This window comes from Schistocerca gregaria, chromosome 1, assembly GCF_023897955.1.
Source record: "Schistocerca gregaria isolate iqSchGreg1 chromosome 1, iqSchGreg1.2, whole genome shotgun sequence".
Classification (NCBI taxonomy): domain Eukaryota; kingdom Metazoa; phylum Arthropoda; class Insecta; order Orthoptera; family Acrididae; genus Schistocerca; species Schistocerca gregaria.
The window spans coordinates 972,911,726-972,933,036 of NC_064920.1; the positions used below are offsets into that span (position 1 = coordinate 972,911,726).

Consider the following 21,311-nt stretch of genomic DNA (forward strand, 5'->3'; position numbering starts at 1 on the left):
TGTCATTTTGAGGTAGTGAGTGAAACCCTGGACGCTAGGAAATGGAGAAGTCCGACATTTCCGACGATTCTTATATTTCAGTTCAGTAGGGAGGTGAGAGATGTAGCCGGAAACATTTGAGCTGTGTATTGGGACGATGCCATTGTACAGAGTGCTGCAAGAAAATGGTTTTCTCTTTTCAAGGAGGATCGTTTTGACAATAGTGATTATTTACGTTCAGGGAGACCTTCAGGGTTTGATAACGATCGCTTAAACGCATTAATCCCCAGTGATGTATGTCAGTGTACTCGAGAACTGGCAGATGTGATGAATTGTGATAATTCCTTCGTCGTGCGATATGTGCACGCAGTAGGGGAAGGTTAAAAAAAATCGGGTATCTGTGTACCGCATGCTGTGTGACAAAATCACGAAAATTAGCGGGTGACCATATGTGCATCTGTACCTGCTCGTCATCAACTGGTTCGTGAACAACACCGACTATTCCTATCGTGTATCGTTACTGTTAATGAGAAGCGGTGTTTTTATGCTAACGTAAGGGGAAAAATGGAGTGGTTGAGCCCAAACAAAGCATCAACTCCCTGTAGAAAGATCTGCGCATATCCACAAAAGATAATGTTATTCATTTGATGGAACAGGGACGGTGTGGTGTACTACGAATTACTTCCCGAGCTCTAGCCGTCATTGCTGACATTTATTGTCAACAACTGAGACGTCTTGCAGACGCAGTCCGAGAACAACGACCACGAAGACTGAGTGAAGTGATGCTACTCCACGCAAAAGCCCGCCCGCATTCTCTAGACTGACAAAAGACACTATACAGAGGTTGAGTTGAGAAGTCATTGCACAGCCACCTTGTTCATCCGATCTTGCGACCTCGGATTTTCACCTTTTCCGCTCTCTATCGAACAGCCTCCGAGGATCTACCTTTCAGGACGAAATGCGCTCCGATCGTAGCTAGATGAGTTCTTTGTCTCAAAACCACCTGATTTCTACAGTCGCGGAAGCGAAAAGTTACCCCAGCGTTGGAAGACTGTTGAAAATAGTGAGGAAGAATATATTATCGATGACTAAAGTCTCTACTATGTGTATAAACAAAAAAAAGGTTCAAATGGCTCTGAGCACTATGGAACTTAACATCTGTGGGTGGTCATCAGTCCACTAGAACTTAGAGCTACTTAAACCTAACTAACCTAAGGACATCACACACATCCATGCCCGAGGCAGGAGTCGAACCTACGACCGCAGCCGTCGCGCGCTTCCAGACTGAAGCGCCTAGAACCGCACGGCCACACCGGCCGGTGTTATGTGTATCGACTTATGCAAAAACGCAATGAACTTATGCAGCAACGCAATACTATACCCTTTCGACATGTGAACAGAGATTGCTTGAGGTAATTGTTTGACGTGATCGTCGAAAACAATGAATTAGAAGGGTCAACCGAACAATAGCGATGTCAGGCATTGCAAGTGGCAGGAAAGCATTAGCAGATAGCATATTACTTGGCAGGTGAGATTTGTCGTCTCCTATTTCGTCATTCGAGGAGGTATCTTCCAATCTGAATAGTTAACGAATAATTAACAGCAGTTCGAAAATGCTGTCAGCAGCTATGTACACAGGTATGTTCACAAACGATTTGTAACCTCTTAAGTGCTCTGCTTTGTTTACAGACTGTCAAATTAAAACTTTAGACAACATGGCGCCTCGTTAGAGATCCATTGTTCGCAGCCTCTGTTCAGACTAGACGAGCAGTTGCGTGTCATCGGGTCCAAGCGAAACTGTCGGAGTGGGAGTGAAAGTTTATGCTTAGTCCTATAAATAGACTCGTAGCATGCAAATAACAGAAGATGGAAAAATATTGGCCCTCCTTTCTGCAGTTAAGTGAGAAGGAAAGTACCGAAAGTAGTATGTTCCATCCAAAACGATGTCTGAAAGAACGACGTAACTCAGTCTGGTTGCTACTCAAATCCTCGCGCAAGCTTCAAAAAAATTATCATTTGCAGTATAAATCTCAAGTATCTATTTGCGTAAGCAAATCCCCCGATTTGGAACTGTCCTAGTACTTCGGAAACTGAATATGTTCAGATGTTCAGATGTGTGTGAAATCTTATGGGACTTCACTGCTAAGGTCATCAGTCCATAAACTTACACACTACTTAACTATCCAAAGGACAAACACACACACCCAAGCCCGAGGCAGGACTCGAACCTCCGCCGGGACTGAATAAGTAAACTCATGCATCTCATTAAGTTCAGTAATATACAACACACAATAATCATATCTAAAGATCTCTTAACTAATAGCTTACGATTAAATTGTACACTACACATTATTTTCTTTCAGTGTTTCTACAAAAACGGTCATTTACCGTTATCACTGAGTTCTGCGTACTTTGCATGCTGGATTTTAAAATGGTTTTTGAAGTCTTTACCCACTTAAACGACACTCCACGGCTATTGTAATAATCAAACGATTCCTTGACGAGAAAAAAGTGGCTGTGCTAACGGCATAGTAACGTGCGGTGACGTCGGCAACTTCATAAACTTGTTGCGCGCCGTCAGATATATCAGTTACTAGGTGCACAGCATAGCCAATGAAAGATCTCCACTTAGCTGACGTATGGCACTACAAATGATTACCTTTCTGATTTTCTTGTAGCAGTTACAGATACTCGGTCCTGGTAATCCCACGTGCTTCTAAGCATTTCAGATGACCGAAACCACTAATCCATAGAATGTCATTAGATGTATGGAGAGTAGAAAACAGGCGACGGTTTCGAAAGTCGAAAACTATTTTCCTAAAACGAAAAGCTGACGAGGAAAAACTGTGGCTCTGTCGGAATTTAACAGTCGCACGCCTACATGGTTTCCAGTCCAGAAAATTAAAAGAAATCAGCTATTTTCATTATACAAATTGTAGACAGGATACCAACTTTCTTTTCTAAAATAAAATTTGTTGTGTTGTACTCCCGCTATTACTGCCTCGTCGGAGGAACAGGACGTGAACCGACAAATGAACCATAGTTTGGGATACTGAACGGTGTGCGCTTCTTTGTTGGCTGAAAATTTGGCCAGGAAAAAATTTTACTTGACGAGGGCCAAGAATAGAGACGGCAGGCTGTAAGAGGCTTTTCTTGACTCTTACAAATATCAACTCCCACCAAAGAAATAAACGTTCATGTGGAATACCTCGCTTGGTTTTCGGCTCGATTAATGACAGTTTTGTAGGTAGAATGTGTGGGACTCGGGAGCCGACACGCAAAGGAAATGCTTTTGGTGATCAAACGCCTTAGGGCACAGAGAGAAGCATGGAAGAGAGGACTCCAGCTCACAGCTACGATGAAGGCTGCCTCAACTTCTGACACAGACCAGTGAGAGGGGCAGCAATACGTTCTACATGTGAGTGCACCAACCTAACTAACCCAAGGACATCACACATATCCATGCCCGAGGCAGGATTCGAACCTAGCGGTCGCGCGGTTACAAACTGTAGCGCCTAGAACCGCTCGGACACACCTGCCGTCTTGCTTGCTTCCATAAGTCACCTGATCTGGAGCTTACTGAACAGATCTCAGTATCTATCGACAGGAAAGTGCTCGTGGTACCCTGTGATTGCATGCCGCGCCATTGCTTACGAATGTACACTTCTTGTATTTTGAAGTTGCTCTGATACCGATATTTATGTACAGGAGTTCAAAAATGAGCTTTAAGAAATTATTGTACATTGTTGTCCTGGGCGTGGAAGTCGAGCTTCGAATTTCCTGCCACGATCTGAAGTCGCCTCGCTTCCTGGATTTTCCTATACAGTTGTGTGAATCTTATTTTGTGTAGTTATTTCTGTAGTAGCGAGCATGGTTAACGAAAATGTAAAATTGGTAATTTGCTATTTCAACATTGATATAATAATGCCGAGAGGGACTTTAAGCAGCACTGTTGATAATTAAGATGAAATGGGCTTTCTGTTGCCAGAAGGATTCCTAAAAATTAAATTTTAATTCTTGTAAATAATTCAGGGTTCTGGATTAAAAAAGTTATTCTCATACTCTTGCAGTGATTGTTACACCTCTATCTTAAGACACATGGAATCTGCGCGACTTCATGTTCCCATGTAAAGAATATTTTACTGTATTTAGTCCACACTTCATTTTCATTACATCGCTCTTCATAAAAAATATAAAGATATCACCATGTTTGTCATGTAATCATCGAACTCGGTGCTTTCGCATTAACAAATAGACAATGGCAGACTAAGCCTAACTAAGAAATCAACTGCGCATAATCGGTAAAAAATTTTAAGACAAAAATATCTGACTTTTGAAGATGATCTAAATGTGTTCTAAAAGTTTTGTTTCGTGATACATAGAAATTAAACAATAATATTATCGTAGAAATAGCTGATTATGAGTTATACGTGATAACCTCAAATGTCGAAGTAAGTTTCACCTCTGGGGTCACAAACAGTTCCATAGAGGTCGATCGGCATCACCTCGTGATGTCCTGTGCACTCCAACCTCAAAGCGCGAGTTTGGTTTCGTAAACGAATAGAGCTGGCGTATTGTAGGAGTAAGGTATATCCGATAGCTCTAGTGTAAGGAACACTTCATTTAGTTGAAGAAAAATCTAAAATTGTATATTGTTCGGAAATATTTCACGTATTTTACGCAACTGGGTGATTTGTGAATATTTACCATTTGAATAATTGCATAATCTGCGGTGAATAATATGTACCTGCCACTGATTTTTTTAATTTAGGGAAGCTAACAAACCAGTCGTACGGAAAGAAATTACATATTCAGATACTTAAAAACTCAACAACTCTCGCTATGCGTTTTTTTAATCCAGAGTTTCCGAAGAACTCTTGTTAGTTCTTGTGGAGTTACTTGTACATCGTTATTTGCTGCATTTATTGCCCTTGTTTCTCGTCTCCAAATTATCAACTTTGTGGCGCGTACTGACAATGTTATATGAAACGTGATTTCTTGTTAAGAAAGCGGGTAATCAATTTCAAAACAAGCTAAATAGCTCCTGTGACACGTGAACACATTTCTTCATTTTGCGCAGTCACTTTTACTCTGACATTATTTCGTCGGTCGAGGCAGAAGACAATATCTGACGCTGTAGCGACACAGAAGGAAGCTGGCGCCACCAGAGAGGGTAGAGGTTATCACTGCAGATAACTGGTTATAAATAAGCCTCACTTTTCCTCCTGGTGTTGCTGAGTCGACGAAATAGCTGTCGTAGCAAAAATTTGGTGTCATTCAAAAGTGAGCCTGCCGCAGTGGCCGTGCGGTTCTAGGCGCTATAGTCCCGAACCAAGCGCCCGCTACGGTTGCAGGATCGAATCCTGCCTCGGGCACGGATGTGTGTGATGTCCTTAGGTTAGTTAGGTTTAATTAGTTCTAAGTTATAGGCGACTGATGACCTCAGAAGTTAAGACGCATAGTGCTCAGAGCCATTTGAACCAGTCATTCGAAAGTGAAGTTTAAATTCTGTCTACCTTAGTTCAACATTTCACTGAAATACTGGATGACCTAGATAACTTTGATACCTAATTACAAGCTCATAAACAATCACTGTTATTACCACATTCATCTGGACGGCACTGCTCCACATATCAGAAATTGCGGAAGAATCATAGCATGACCTTTGGCTAGCGCCTTAATTCTCAGTGTATCAATATAACGTATCCAAAATATACCTTAATTGCGAATCTGGAAAAAATAATAAAAAAGTAAAGCCGACCTCAGCTCGAAGGTTGAACCGAAGTCCACAGTACTTTACGAAACATTCTCCTATTAGAGTTGACCTTCCCTTTCCTGACTTAGCCGTTACATGGGTACCTACAGCGTCACTCAGACTCCGAACCATTCTGCAATTTGGCGTTTCTTGCTTACACTGGACACTTTTGAAGGTGAAACAAAACATAAGTGACAGAGAAACAATCTGGTCCCAAGGGTTATCGACCTTGATCTTTTGAACTTGTAGTCAAACACATAGCTCCGCCATCGAGCCATGTTATAGAAAGTATTAATTTTCGAATAATTTTTAGTGGAAAAGAAGGCAACGTTATATTATGTTACAAGGCTAAACTAATAACTTAAGATGAATTGCGAGGTTTGTGTACAGATTCAAATAAAATTTCTTAAAACAGTTACTAATTTTGTTAAAAGAATCCACCTCTACACGTTTCACACATCATTGCATTCTTGCTCCAGGAGGTCAGTGTTTACGAGCAGATTGTTCTCGGTGTGCAAACGTCGATGGCTAAGGATAGGATACATCATGTTACCAATCTTTACTTCAGAATTATCATTAATAAGATCATTAGTCTTTGAACTGGGTTTGTAAACACCTAATAATGAAGTTATCATTTTTTGTGTGATGCCATTTATCTATAGTAAACTTGTGACGATGAGCACTACTTACGGATAAGGGATGAGCTCGCTGCTGTAAACTTTGTCTGGTAAAACAAATATATAAAAAACAAATACGACTCTGCTGTAGTTCAGGACTCGCTCTGAAACAATGCTGAAGCATTGTTTGTTTCTCTTGTTGGGCGGTCTTATCGGTATACGTAAATACTTGGCTTTTGTACGGTGAAAACAGTGTACTACATAGAGAACTCTAACATAACAGTATTTATGACAAAATTGTCATACAATTCGTAGCGGGAAACAACTACTAATAAAAATGATTTGTTGAACGATATATTTCTCTTTTGATTCGAAGCGCTATCTCTAGACTTTTTGTATGAAACATGCGCTTTTTCTTTAGCAGTTTCCTTCGAAGTTTATGGAATCAATTCACAGTGTATTCACACCTCTGCAGCGCTAGACAGCCTTACAGCTCCAAAGTGGCTCATCACACATCCAACGGAAACGTTGAAAGCTGCGCGGCACGTAGTTAGAAACTTCTCTGCTGGTCACGAGGGATCATGTGATACTGCAGATAGGTCAGCTTCAGCCAGAGCAGGTTCCCAAGGTGAGCGCCTTGTCTTTTATTTTCAATTATTCTGATCTCTCCTGAGGAGATGCTGGTCAAGAGAAGGTAACGCACAGTTTAAGCAAACGTAGACCGTCTCAAATACGTCCGAAATGAGTGCAAAATGTTCGTAATAACTGCCTCCCGTTAACTGCAGGGGAGTACTGCGGGCACGTTTGCTTGCGAAATTCAAGTCTCTTGAGTTCGATCAAGAAAAAGAGAACTATTTCGTTGAGTATTGATATTTACACAAGTGCCCATGAAAATAAATAAAAAATAACATAAGGTCTTATTGGGACAATGTAGATCTTCTCGTAGCTTTTCACGTAATACACGGATTTAAAAGGAAAATTTTACACCATGAAACACCAGTTCGATTTTTATCAACAAGGTTTAATTGATCTGTGCTGTGGCTGTTCTTCGTGATGGTATCGACAGATTAACTGAAACTTTACACTTCATCTAGTTGATGTAGAATGCTTTGTATCAATAAATATCGTGACGGACTTTGCTCTCCTCGGGAGTGAAGACTGAAAAAACCAGGAAAATTCGTGCAGGAAGCTGAACCACATTGTTCGTTATAAATGGTAAAAGGTACTCGTATTTATTTCGATTTTTTTCCCAGTTTATGAGTTGGCCCACAGAGTAAGCACACCGTTAATATACAGCGTAGTGCGAGAACCATTAATTACATCTGTCCTCTGCCACGACAATGAAACAAGAAAAATTACAGTAGCCCAAGTTTCTTCATTTGTTCCAAACAATGGAAGTGAGCTTTTCCCAAACGTCTCTCGAAAAATACACCGTTCAAAAGGACTAGGAGAACAAGCGTATCCACGACCGGTATCTTAAATCTATTTCGATACAAGCGGTACCGATGGGCTCAATGCATGGCTTGAGATCTACGCTTTCAGTGCAGGCTACAAGTAAAATCGTTCTCCATCTATAAGCTGTGTTATAAATTACAGTAGCAGGTGACCCTCAGAAGGACGTACGTACTTGTGCCCCAGTGTTTTTTGGCGAGGTACACAGATGTAGTTGTCATTTGTGGATATTGTATACAACCAAGCACATGCAATGCGAGATCTTGAAGCAGCGCGAGTTGCAAGGGCGGTATGCTTGATCCAAAAAGATGGACTTTTGGTCGTCTTACTGAAGATGCTAATGCCTCTTCATGTGTCCTTAATAGGTTGTGGACATGTTACAGGCAGATACATCAGTACACAAGGCGAGTTGGGCAAGGTCGCCGACGCATTGCAACCCCACGCGAAAACACTCATCAGGCCTTGTCTGCGTGTGCGGCGTCGTGCGGATACCGCCAAAGCACTGTAAGACAATCTCCGAACGGCCACTTGAACCGCTGTGTCCGATCTTACTGTAATGAACAGGATGCGAGAGAGGACCTTACGACTCACACGTCCTGTTTGAGTAACCCGTCTGACACGACATCTTGCAGCGGGACCTCAATTGTGCTGTTCCCATGACAACTGACAGTTTCGTCACTGGATGAACGTCTTATTCACAGACGTGTCGAGATATTCTCTGACGCATAGTGATTACTGATTGCCATGTTCGTGTGTGGAGATCCGCGGTGAGCGGTACCTACCAAATGTTGTCCAGGAAATCAACAGATTTTCAAGATTCTGTGGGGAGGCATCAGTGTTTGTCCACAGTCGTCTTACTGCCACACAGTACATCGAACAGGTCCTGTTGGACCACGTGGTGGCTGCAGCATACGGTGGTGGCCCTGAATTCCTTCTAGTCTCAGGGCCTATGTGGCGGGCGTCAGCAGGGATGTCTTACGAAGCCTGGGCACTGACGTAATGGAATGGCCGGCAGTGAATGTCGATCTAAACGCCATCGTGGGTATGTGGAATATCATTGGCAGACGTGTTCGTGGTCGTTCTGTTCCACCACAAACTCTCCAAGAACTTTCATGTGCTCTCATTGAAGACTGGGAACGGATACCACAGGATGACCTCTGCAGACTTATACGGAGCATGTCACGTGGGTGTAAGGTAGTCATAAACGCTCTCGGAGGACATATACATTGAATAATTCAAAGTGCAATTAAAAGTACCCAGGGTGACGGGATAAATAATTGTATCCACTTTATTTTCTATACCTGTCGGAAATTTCAGTTCTTATTATGTAGACGGATGAGAATGCTATAATTCACAGAGTTAAGAGCTGCAAAATTCTTCGAATCATAGCTAACTAACAGGAAGCAAACGGTGTCGTTGCGACATACTTGTGGAGTAAACAGTCTTCATCTGATTGGGAATTAATTACGTGTGGTGTTCCTCACGGTTCCATCTTGGGTCCATTGCCTTTCCTTGTCTACATTAATGACATTTCGACTTTTACATTGCCAGATGCTAATTTTGTTTTGTTTACAGATGACACAAACATTACAATAAATAGCAAGTCATGTACAGATTTAGAAATGGCTGCTAACATTAACAAATAGTTTAAATGTAATCTACAGGTTCAGAAGCTGTAAGGGATTTCTTTCCAGCGTGTTGATAATGAAGACATGCTGATAGAAGAGGTTGACAGTGTTAAATTTCTGGGATTACAACTCGATAATAAATTAACTTTTGAAGGGTTGTTGTTGTTGTGGTCTTCAGTCCGCAGACTGGTTTGATGCAGCTCTCCATGCTATTCTATCCTGTGCAAGGTTCTTCATCTCCCAGTACCTACTGCAACCTACATCCTTCTGAATGTGTTTAGTGTATTGATCTCTTGGTCTCCCTCTACTATTTTTATCCTCCACACTGCCCTCCAATACTAAATTGGTGATTCCTTGATACCTCAGAATATGCCCTACCAACCGATCCCTTCTTCTAGTCGAGCTGTGAGACAAATTTCTCTCCTCTCCAATTCTATTCAGTACCTTCTCATTAGTTATGTGATGTGCCCATCTAATCTTCAGCATTCTTCTGTAGCACCACATTTCGAAAGCTTCCATTCTCTTCTTGTCCAAACTATTTATCGTCCACGTTTCACTTCCATACATGGCTACACTCCATACAAATACTTTTAGAAACGACTTTGACACTTAAATCAATACTCGATGTTAACAAATTTCTCTTCTCCAGAAAGAGCTTTCCTTACCATTGCCAGTCTACATTTTATATCCTCTCTACTTCGACCATCATCAGTTATTTTGCTCCCCAAATAGCAAAACTCATTCAGTACCTTAAGCGTCTCATTTCCTAGTCTAGTTCCCTCAGCATCACCCGACTTAATTCGACTACATTCCATTGTCCTCGTTTTGCTTTTGTTGATGTTCATCTTATATCCTCCTTTAAAGACACTTTCCATTCCGTTCAACTGCTCTTCCAAGTCCTTTGCTGTCTCTGACAGAACTACAATGTCATCGGCGAAACTCAAAGTTTTTATTTCTTCTCCATGGATTTTAATACCTATTCCGGACTTTTCCTTTGTTTCCTTTCCTGCTTGCTCAATATAGAGGTTGAATAGCATCGGGGATAGGCTACAACCCTGTCTTACTCCCTTCCTGACCACTGCTTCCCTTTCATGTCCCTCGACTCTTATAACTGCCATCTGGTTGCTGTACAAATTGTAAACAACCTTTCGATCCGTCTATTTTACCCCTGCCACCTTCAGAATTTGAAAGAGAGTATTCCAGTCAACACTGTCAAAAGCTTTCTCTAAGTCTACGAATGCTAGAAACATAGGTATGTCTTTGCTTAATCTTTCTTCTAAGATATGTCGTAAGGTCAGTATTGTCTCACGTGTTCCAATATCTCTACGGAATCCGAACTGATCTTCCCCGAGGTTGGCTTCTATCAGTTTTTCCATTCGTCTGTAAAGAATTTGCGTTAGTATTTTGCAGCTGTCACTTATTAAACTGATAGTTCGGTAATTTTTCCATCTGTCATCACCTGCTTTCTTTGGGATTGGAATTATTATATTCTTCTTGAGGTATGAGAGGAACTGACCAGAAATGCTGAAGCTGTGTCTCCTTCAATCCGCTTTTGTTAAAACCCTGGGCTCATATTCAAGAGCAGTGGCAGTTGAAAATTCGTGTCAGACAACTCTGCGTTAGCTTTCCTATAGTTTTGCTAAATCTGTTTAAAGGAATGTGGGAAGTTTTCCTCCGTAAGGCCGCGAGGGACTTGTTTGCTGTTCGTGTCCCATCTCAGCTAGCTCAGCTTCTGTAACGCTACACCGACAGACGGCGACGTCAGCGACCCTGAAACGGCGGAGGCCGCAGAGCTGGCAGCCGTACCGTGCGGAGCGCGTGATCAGCGGCACCACGTGACGCAACCTCGCCTCTCGCTACGCAGACGCCGGAAGCCCGGCACGCGTAGCCCAGACTCATTTTATGGCTGCCTGTCTGCATCGTACCCACGTCAACTGCTATTAATATCACCGATGATGTATGTATCACCGACAGTGTGTGAAGGCTGAATCTGTGCTACTGCCACGCGACTGCAATGCATTCAGCACACACGGCATATCAGAAACATTCATGACAATTTCCAATACTACTAAGTTGACGCATACGTTCGTAGCGTTTTTGTTCTTCGTGTTTGCATTTCGGTCGTCAGGGGTTTAGTTATAGATTATCATTTCTTACACTACTGACCATTAAAATTGCTACACCAAGACGAAATGCAGATGAGCATTCATTGGACAAATATATGATACTAGAACTGACATGTGATTACATTTTCACGCAAGTTGGCTGCATAGATCCCGAGATGTCAGTACCCAGAACAACCACATCTGGCCGTAATAAAGGCGTCATAGGCCTGGGCATTGAGTCAAACAGAGCTTCGATGGCATGTGCAGGTACAGCTGCCCATGCAGATCCAACACGATACCACAGTTCTTCAAGAGTAGTGACAGGCATATTGTGCGAGCCAGTTGCTAGGCCACCATTGACCAGACGTTTTGAATTGGTGAGAGATCTGGAGAACGTGCTGGCCAGGGCAGCAGTCGAACATTTTCTGTATCCAGAAACGCCCGTACAGGACCTGCAACACCCCGTCGTGCATTATCCTGCTGAAATGTAGGGTTTCGCAGGAATCGAATGAAGGGTAGAGCCACGGGTCGTAACACATCTGAAATGTAACGTCCACTGTTCAAAGTGCAGTCATTGCGAACAAGAGGTGACCAAGACGTGTAACCAATGGCACCCCATACCATCACGCCGGGCGATACGCCAGTATGGCGATGACGAATACACGCTTCCAATGTGCATTCACCGCGATGTCGCCAAACACGGATGCGACCATCATGATGCTGTAAACAGAACCTGGATTCATCCGAAAAAATGATGTTTTGCCATTTGTGCACCCAGGTTCGTCATTGAGTACACCGTCGCAGGCGCTCCCGTCTGTGATGCAGCGTCAAGGGTAACCGCATCCATGGTCTCCGAGCTGATCGACCATCATGCTGCAAACATCGTCGAACTGTTCGTGCAGATGATTGTTGTATTGCAAACGTCCCCATCTGTTGACTCAGGGATCGAGACGTGGCTGCACGATCCGAGGCCGTTGGGCTCCAGCACGCCTTTCCGTATTACCCTCGTGAACCCACCGATTCCATATTCTGTTAATAGTCATTGGATCTCGACCAACGCGAGCAGCAATGTCGGGATACGATAAACCGCAGTCGCGATAGGCTACAATCCGACCTTAACCAAAGTCGGAAACGTGGTGGTACCCATTTCTCCTCCTTACACGAGGCATCACAACAACGTTTCACCAGGCAACGCCGGTCAACTGCTGTTTGTGTATGAAAAATCGGTTGGGGACTTCCTTATATCAGCACGTTGTAGGTGTCGCCACTGGCGCCAATCTTGTGTGAATGCTCTGAAAAGCTAATCATTTGCATATCACAGCATCTTTTTCTTCTCGGTTAAATTTCGCGTCCGTAGCACGTCATCTTCGTGGTGTAGCAATTTTAATGGCCAGTAGTGTATTTGTAGTTCACTGTTGCTATTTGAGTTTACATAGTGGCATTTTGTCATTTGGCGATAGTGAGAATAGCTACGGAGCTAGTAAATAGAGTGCCAAGTGGAGAAACCGAAACATTTCCGACGTATTCTTCTGTTTGAGTTCAGTAGAAGAGTGACAGAAGCGGAGGCACATAGAAACATTTGCGCAGTGTCTAGGGATAATTGCATTGGACAGAGCATATCAAGAAAACGGTTTTTCTCGTTTTAAGGGGGATCGTTTTGACATTAGTGACTCACCGATGTTCAGGAAGACCTTCCAGGTTTGATGGAGATCTTTTAAGCGCATTAATCCACAGTGATCCGTTTCACTGTACTCGAGAACTGGCAAATATGATGAACTGTGATCATTCCACTATGGTGCAACATTTTCACGCAGTAGGAGAAGGTCCAAAAATCGTGTGTATGGGTACCGTATGCTCTAAGCCAAAATCACAAAAATCAGCGAATGGCCATATGTGTCCTCTGCTTGCTCGTCATCATTTGGCTCTTGGGCCGGCCGTTTGGCCGAGCGGTTCTGGGCCCTTCAGTCTGGAATCCTGCCTTGAGCCTGGATATGTGTGACGTTCTTAGGCTACTTAGGTTTAAGTAGTTCTAAGTTCTAGGGAACTGGTGACCTTCGATGTTTAGTCACATAGAGCTGAGAGCCATTTGAGCTCTTGAACAACACCAACCATAACTGTCCTACATCGTTAGTGTTGACAAGAAATGAAAAAAGAAAAGAAAGGAGTGGTTGAGCCCAAAGCAACTCCCGTACAAAAAGCCCTGCGTGCATCCACAAAAATTTAATGTTGTGCATACGGTGGAACAGCAATGCTGTGGTGTGCTACGTATTATTTCCCAAAGGTGTAATCATGACTGCTGACATTTACTATCAACAACTGAGACGTCTCGCAGACGCAGTGTAAGATCAACGACCAAGACAACACCTGTTCGCATTCTGGTAGACTGGCCAAAAGCACTATACATGAGTTGGGTTGAGAAGTCATTCCGCACCCATCTTATTCTCTTGATCTTGCGCCCTCAGATTTTCACCTTTTCCGCTCTCAATCGAACAACTTTCAAGGAACATCCTTTCTGGATGAAAATGCGTTTCGAACACGGCTAGACAAGTTCTCTCACTAAACCACCATTAGTATGATATCTGCCGGTGTTGGTTGTTTGGTTATACTGCTTCGCTATTCGGCATCTTAGTCAGTAATTCAGCCGATTGTAAAGTGCTCTCGGTTATACGGTTTTCAAAAAAATGGTTCAAATGGCTCTGACCACTATGGGACTTAAATTTCTGAGGTCATCAGTCCCGTAGAACTTAGAACTACTTAAACCTAACTAACCTAAGGACACCACTCACATCCATGCCCGAGGCAGGATTCGAACCTGCGACCATAGCGGTCGCGCAGTTCCAGACTTAGCGCTTAGAACCGCTCGGCCACCTTGGCCAGCTATTCGGTTCTCAAATTCGAAATAAGTTCGTCCTGTTCAGATTCACCGACAGCTTGCTTAAGTTCATGGTGAAGACGTAATGAATGATAGAAATGTGCGTAATGGTGTGGGCTGTTTAATGAAGAAAGGACAAATGTTTATGATGAAGAACAATTTGACGGGCTACTGTCATGAATGAAGACTTGACACAAGAAGGTGAATGTGACAATTCGCCAAAACAGTAGCTTCTCTATTGACAAAGTGCATCAGAAATTTAGACAAGTTTCACGATAGCAGTTTCTCACATTGTTGGTGACAAACTTCACTACAAAAAATATGTGCGAGATTTGTGCCGGAAGTGCTGACAGAACAACACAAAACAAAGCCAATGGCACATTCTTTGCCTGTTTTGGAGCGCTATCACAACGATGGTGACGATTTCTGACTGGCGATGAAATGTGAATTGCGCACTACACTCCAGAGAATGAACGTCAGTCAAGTGAGTGAAATCATTCAGACTCCCCAAGGAAACCACGAACAAGAACGTTCAACACGGAAAATAGTGCCCAAGGTTTTTTGGGACCGGAAAGGTATTCTTCTATTAGACTTTCTGCCAAGAGGGACGACAATAAACGCTGAGAACTACTGTGAAACAGTATTAAAGCTTAGGCGTGACATTCAACATCGCCGGCGGGGACTGCTCTCTAGCGGTGTCGTTTTGCTTCACGACAATGCACGGTCTCACGCTGTGGAAAGAACAAAGACGCAACTGACAGGTTTCATTGGGAATTACTGGTTCACATGGCACTGAGCGCTATGGGACTTAACATCGGAGGTCATCAGTCCCCTAGACATAAAACTACTTAAACATAACTAACCTAAGGACATTACACACATCCATGACCGAGGCAGGATTCGAACCTGCGACCGTAGCAGCAGCGCCGTTCCAGACTGAAGCGCCCAGAACCGCTCGGTCGCAGAGACCGGCCGGGAATTACTGGATCATCCAACACACAGCCCTGACTTAGCACCATTAGACTTTCATCTGTTTCCAAAACTGAAGGAACTTCTTGTTGGAAAGCACTTGGAAAATGTCGATATGTTGAATGAAACTGCTACTAACTGGTTTAACGGTCAGGCAGCAAATTCTTTGATACTGGGATCCGAAAGCTCGAGCGATGACTTGGATAATGTTTAAATATGTTGAAAAGTGAAAAAACGTGTGTACTGTAGTTTGTGATACAATTTACGTTCGTAAATAAAGTTTCTCTTACTCAATTACAAATCGGTTCTTGCTATAAAAATGACCCTCGTATTTTAGAGCTAATGTTTAGTGAACATTTTTTTTCTTTTTGGTCTACACTACTTCCTCTGAAAGTTAGTCAGTAGAGTTCACCCTGTATATTACATGCATGCACATAGGACCATAGGGCACTTTTTACAATTATGCTTGCCATGAATGGTTCGCTTTATCTTTCATAAATTATAAATGTGTTCTCTATCGGAAGGACGAAAAACAGCCAGATGACAGTCAATCTCGTTCCATACTCTTGCGAGCCATTCTGGACTTACTGCACTCACTGCTGTTGCCGTACGAGGAGGCAGTGTTACATTTCACCCAAAGTCGTAGGAAGGAGAGGGACATAGGTGGAATTATGCAAAACCTCCGCAAAAAACAAGAAATACCATGGGATGGAGGCCATTGGTGCAATGCGATGGCTGTACGTCCTTTACGAGGCCATTCCACCGCTGAGGCAGCTCATTGTTAAGAAACGCCGTTTCATCAAGGTGTCAGTGCGGTGGTGATCCGTCCTGTTGAAATTTACGTCATTTTCCCTCAATTACAGTGTTAGTACATGTTATTTTAATGCATTTATAAACTGGAACGTCATAAATGATTTATATATTTATATATGGTATGGCGGTACATATACAGAGATTACGAAACTACTATATGTCAATACTTAAGCACAAACCTTCAGCATAATATAACACAAATGTCTGCAGCTATGTATGGATATCAAGATCCTCTGTGTATATTATCACATCAATCGTCGCTGTCAGGAAATTTTCGAAAGGATCCATGTAGGCACGTGTAGGACATGTTGATACAACATGAACGATTGTTTGGTGTTCGACATCACAGTCGCACGATGATGATGAAGATTGGCCGCACTTGTAGACAGTGCCTGCACATCTTCCACCTAGAATCTTTGGACCTGTTATCTTTAAATGGTTAGGGAGGAGTCACAGTGACGGAAGCAGTGGGTGGTTCATTCTACAGATGTCGCCTTTGTTTTGGAAGGTTTAGGCCTCTGGTTGAATTGGAAGGCTAACAACAGGTTTGGGTGTCCGTTGGGAGAGAGTGATGTTAACGGCGTGCTATATGCAGTAACGAGGGGGAGGCTTTTTAAGTACATGGTGGTGTGCAGGATGTACAGGAGAGGAGAAAGGACAAAGACTTGGACCACACGTGGCCTGGGGTGAAAGATCAGGGATTTGGAATAGCTTATGATGACAAAGGATGGACCATTTGACAAAATGGATGCAGTACAGTGAATATAGGGTCACTGGACGAAATATCCATCATCTCTGTAAAAGAACGTGCTGGTAGCCTTGGAGCACTGTAGGTAATTTAGATGATGTAGGCAGTCACGTGACCTCCACTTCTGATTAAACTCATGGCAGTGAAAGGATGCTAGTCGGTAGTGTAGAACCCGCACAGTAAGATTGGTTGAAGTGAAGTAGTGCCTATTGGCCACTGGGTTGTACGGATCAACGTGGAGACGTGTCAGAATGACATAAAAAGCTATTTCGTTTCGATGTACCCATGACCACACCACATATTAAACTGCCTGATTTGTTGGTACGTCAGTGTGGACTGTGCAATACGCCTGCAATAAAATGTCTGTCACTCGAGGTCATTTATTCCACAACTCCATGATGAGCATACTGTGGACGCTACTGTCTTCTGAGATAACCATTGTGTCACAGGGCTGCACGCGTATCGCCGTGGTTTGACAAACACTCAGCACCTTGAGTAGTCTGCTAAATCCCTCAATCTTTATTCCATAGAAAATGTGTGGAACTAAACGTAACAGCGGCTGAAATGTAGCACTCAACATTCCCACCGTTTGGCGGCCATATGCGATCTACTTATCAATGAGTGGCTTCAGAAGGATATGGTCTATCTGAAGAAAATGGTGGATTCTCTGTGTCACCAAGTTGAGACCACCATTAAGACCAGAGGAGGTGTCACGCGATATGCGATGTATCCTGGGGGTGATTAACTTTGTGTCCCATAAGGATGGTTAATTGGAAGTGAATATATCTGGACCACGACCATTCAACCAGGATGATTTACCATCAGCGTGGAGAGGATGCTTTTGTTACTTATTTTAACGTTAGAGGGAAGCCTAACTCGCCACCCGTAGACTGACAGCTGGAGAACCGGGCTTGATGCCCACTAGTGGCCATTAAAATTGCTACATCACGAAGATGACTTGCTACAGACGCGGAATTTAACCGACAGGGAGAAGATGCTGTTATATGCAAATGATTACCTTTTCAGAGCCTTCACACAAAGTTGGCGCCGGTGGCGACACCTACAACGTGCTGACATGAGGAAAGTTTCCAACCGATTTCTCACACGCAAACACCAGTTAACCGGCGTTGCCTGGTGAAACGTTGTTGTGATGCCTCGTGTAAGGAGGAGAAATGGGTATCATCACGTTTTCGACTTTGATTAAGGTCGGATTGTAGCCTATCGCGACTGCGGTTTATCGTATCCCGACATTGCTCCTCGCGTTGGTCGAGATCCAATGACTGTTAGCAAAATATGGAATCGGTGGGTTCACGAGGGTAATACGGAAAGGAGTGCTGGATCCCAACGGCCTCGTATTACTAGCAGTCGAGATGACAGGCATCTTACCCGCATAGCTGTAACGGATCGTGCAGCCACGTCTCGATCCCTGAGTCAACAGATGGGGCCGTTTGCAAGACTACAACCATCTGCACGAACAGTTCGACGACGTTTGCAGCAGCATGGACTATCAGCTCGGAGACCACGGCTGCGGTTACCCTTGCGATGGTGTACTCAACGACGAACCTGGGTGCACAAACGGCAAAACGTCATTTTTTCGTATGAATCCAGGTTCTGTTTACAGCATCAAGATAGTCGCTTCCGTGCTTGGCGACATCGCGGTTAACGCACATTGGAAGCTTGTATTCGTCTTCGCCATACTGGCGTATCACCCGGCGTGATCATATGGGGTGCCATTGGTTACACGTCTCGGTCACCTCTTGTTCCCATTGACGGCACTTTGAACAGTGGACGTTACATTTCAGATATGTTACGACTCGTGGCTCTACCCTTCATTCGATTCCTGCGAATCCCTACATTTCAGCAGGATAATGTACGACCGCATGTTGCAGGTCCTGTACGGGCCTTTCTGGAATCAGAATGTGCTGCCCTGGCCAGCACATTCTCCAGATCTCTCACCAACTGAAAACATATGGCCACTGGTGGACGAGCAATTTGTTTCGTCACAATACGCCAGTCACTACTCTTGATGAAGTGTGGTATCGTGTTGAAGGTGCATGGGCAGCTGTACCTGTACACGCCATCCAAGCTCTGTTTGACTCAATGCGCAGACGTATCAAGGACGTTATTACGGTCAGACGGGGTGTTCTGGGTACTGATTTGTCAGGATATATGCACCCAAATTGCGTGAAAATGTGATCACATGTAAGTTCCAGTGTAATATATTTGTCCAATGAATACCCGTTTATCATATGCATTCCTTCTTGGTGTAGCAATGTAATGGCCAATAGTGTATGTGTGTCTATGCGTATGTTGCAGCCCTCCAGGAGGACAAAGGGGGTCAGTGTCGACGCTGCGGTTCGAGCACGGCTTCTACCGCGGCGACCAGCAGTGGCTGAGCGAAACCCTGAAAATGGTGGAGCGCGCCGTCCAGTTGGACGAGTTGCTGCCCGTTGACCGATCTGTGCGCTACAGCAGCTCCGTCGTCGACCTCGCGGACATCATGGGGCAGGTGACTGACCATCTGCACTTCTCTGCCAGAATGACCACTAAACTCAAATTTTCGAAATACACTTACGGAAATGGAACGTGTTATAGCTTGAAGCACCAATGTAAGTTGTGACCTTCACACACATGAACACACTTTTGCATTGGTAGGACGCTAAACATCTTCTAGAGGGATTGACTGCCATGCCTGCAAATCTTATGAAAATTGTTCCGTGGAGTTGGTATGAAAGTATTTTTTTATTTTTTTTTTTCCAGTCATCAGCCTTATGACTGGTTTGATGCGGCTCGCCACGAATTCCTCCCCTGTGCAAACCTTTTCTTTTTTCTTCTCAGAGTAGCAATTGCAACCTACGTCCTCAATTACTTTCTGAATTTATCCCAATCTCCGTCTTCCCCTACAGTTGTTACTCTCTACAGCACCCTCTAGTGCCAAGGAAGGTACTCCCTGATGCCTTAACAGGTGTCGTATCGTCTTGTCAGTGTTTTCCGCATATTCCTTTCCTCGCCGATTCTGCGGAGAACCTTCTTATTCCTTACCTTGTCAGTACATCTAATCTCAACATTTTGCTGTAGCACCGCGGCTTTAATACTTTCACTCTTTTGTGTTCCGTTTTCCCCCCAGACCATGTTTCGCCATCATATAATACTGTGCTCCAGACGTATGTTCTCAGAAATTTCTTCCTCAAATTGAGGCCTATATTATTACAGGTGGACTTCTGTTGGCCAGGAATGCCCTTCTTACCAGTGTTAGTCTGCTTTTTATGTCCTTCCTCCGTCCATCATTGGCTACTTTGCTGCTTATGTAGCAGAAGTCCTTAATCTCATTTACGTTGTTATCTCCGATTCTGATGTTAAGTTTTTCGCTGTTCCCTTTTCTTTTGCTTTTCACTGCTTCTGTCTTTCTTCGATTTACTTTCTATCAATGTTCTGTCTTTATTAGACTGTTCATCTCACCCTACATCTCCTCTAATTCTTCTTCACTTTCACTGAGGATAACAATATCATTAGCGAATCTTATCACTGATATCCTGTCACCCATAATTTAATCCCACTCTTGAACTTTTATTTTATTTTCGTCATTGCTCCTTCGACGAATAGATTGACAGTAGGGGCGAAAGACTACATTCCTGTCTTACACCCTTTTTAATCTGAGCTCTTCGTTGTTGGTCACCCATATCATTAACGTCGATATACAGCAGAATTTTGGAGCATATACTGTGTTCGAACATTATGAATTACTTCGATGAAAAAGATCTACTGACACACAGTTATCATGGATTTAGAAAACATCGTTCTTATGAAACACAACTAGCTCTTTACTCGCATGAAGTGTTGAGTGCTATTGACAAATGGTTTCAAATTGATTCCCTATTTGGATTTCCGGAAAGCTTTTGACACTTACCACACAAGCAGCTTGCAGTGAAATTGCGTGAATTGCATGCTTACGGAATATCGTCTCAGTTGTGTGACTAGATTCGTGATTTCCTGTCAGACAGGTTACAGTTCGTAGTAATTGACGGAAAGTCATCGAGTAAAACTGGAGTGTTCTCTGGCGTTCCCGAAGGTAGTGTTACAGACCCTTTGCTGTTCCTTATCTGATGTATATAAACGATTTGGGAGACAATCTGAGCAGCCGTCTTCGGTTGTTTGCAGATGACTCTGCCGTTTATCCACTAGTAAAGTCATCAGAAAATCAAAACAAATTGTTGCCATTTTCCCCAGTGATTTTTAGAAATTGCGTTGGAGTGTTATCCATCTCTTCAGACTTATTTGATCGTAAGTCTTCCAAAATTATTTTAAATTCTCGCTCGAATAGTGGATCCCCTATCTCTTCCCTGCCGACTCCGGTTTCTTCTTGTATTGAAACA

The 21,311-nt window shown here is 43.4% G+C and overlaps 1 protein-coding gene across 2 annotated transcripts in view; it reads left to right on the plus strand.

Moving 5' to 3' along the window:
• LOC126276893 (protein unc-13 homolog 4B-like) overlaps positions 1-21,311 on the plus strand; it is a 145,902-nt gene that overhangs the window by 85,605 nt on the left and 38,986 nt on the right. For both annotated transcript variants that reach the window (XM_049977313.1, XM_049977314.1), the window contains exon 4: positions 19,255-19,447. In XM_049977313.1, coding sequence (XP_049833270.1) covers positions 19,255-19,447 — 193 coding nt within the window. The remainder of the gene's footprint in view (positions 1-19,254; positions 19,448-21,311) is intronic.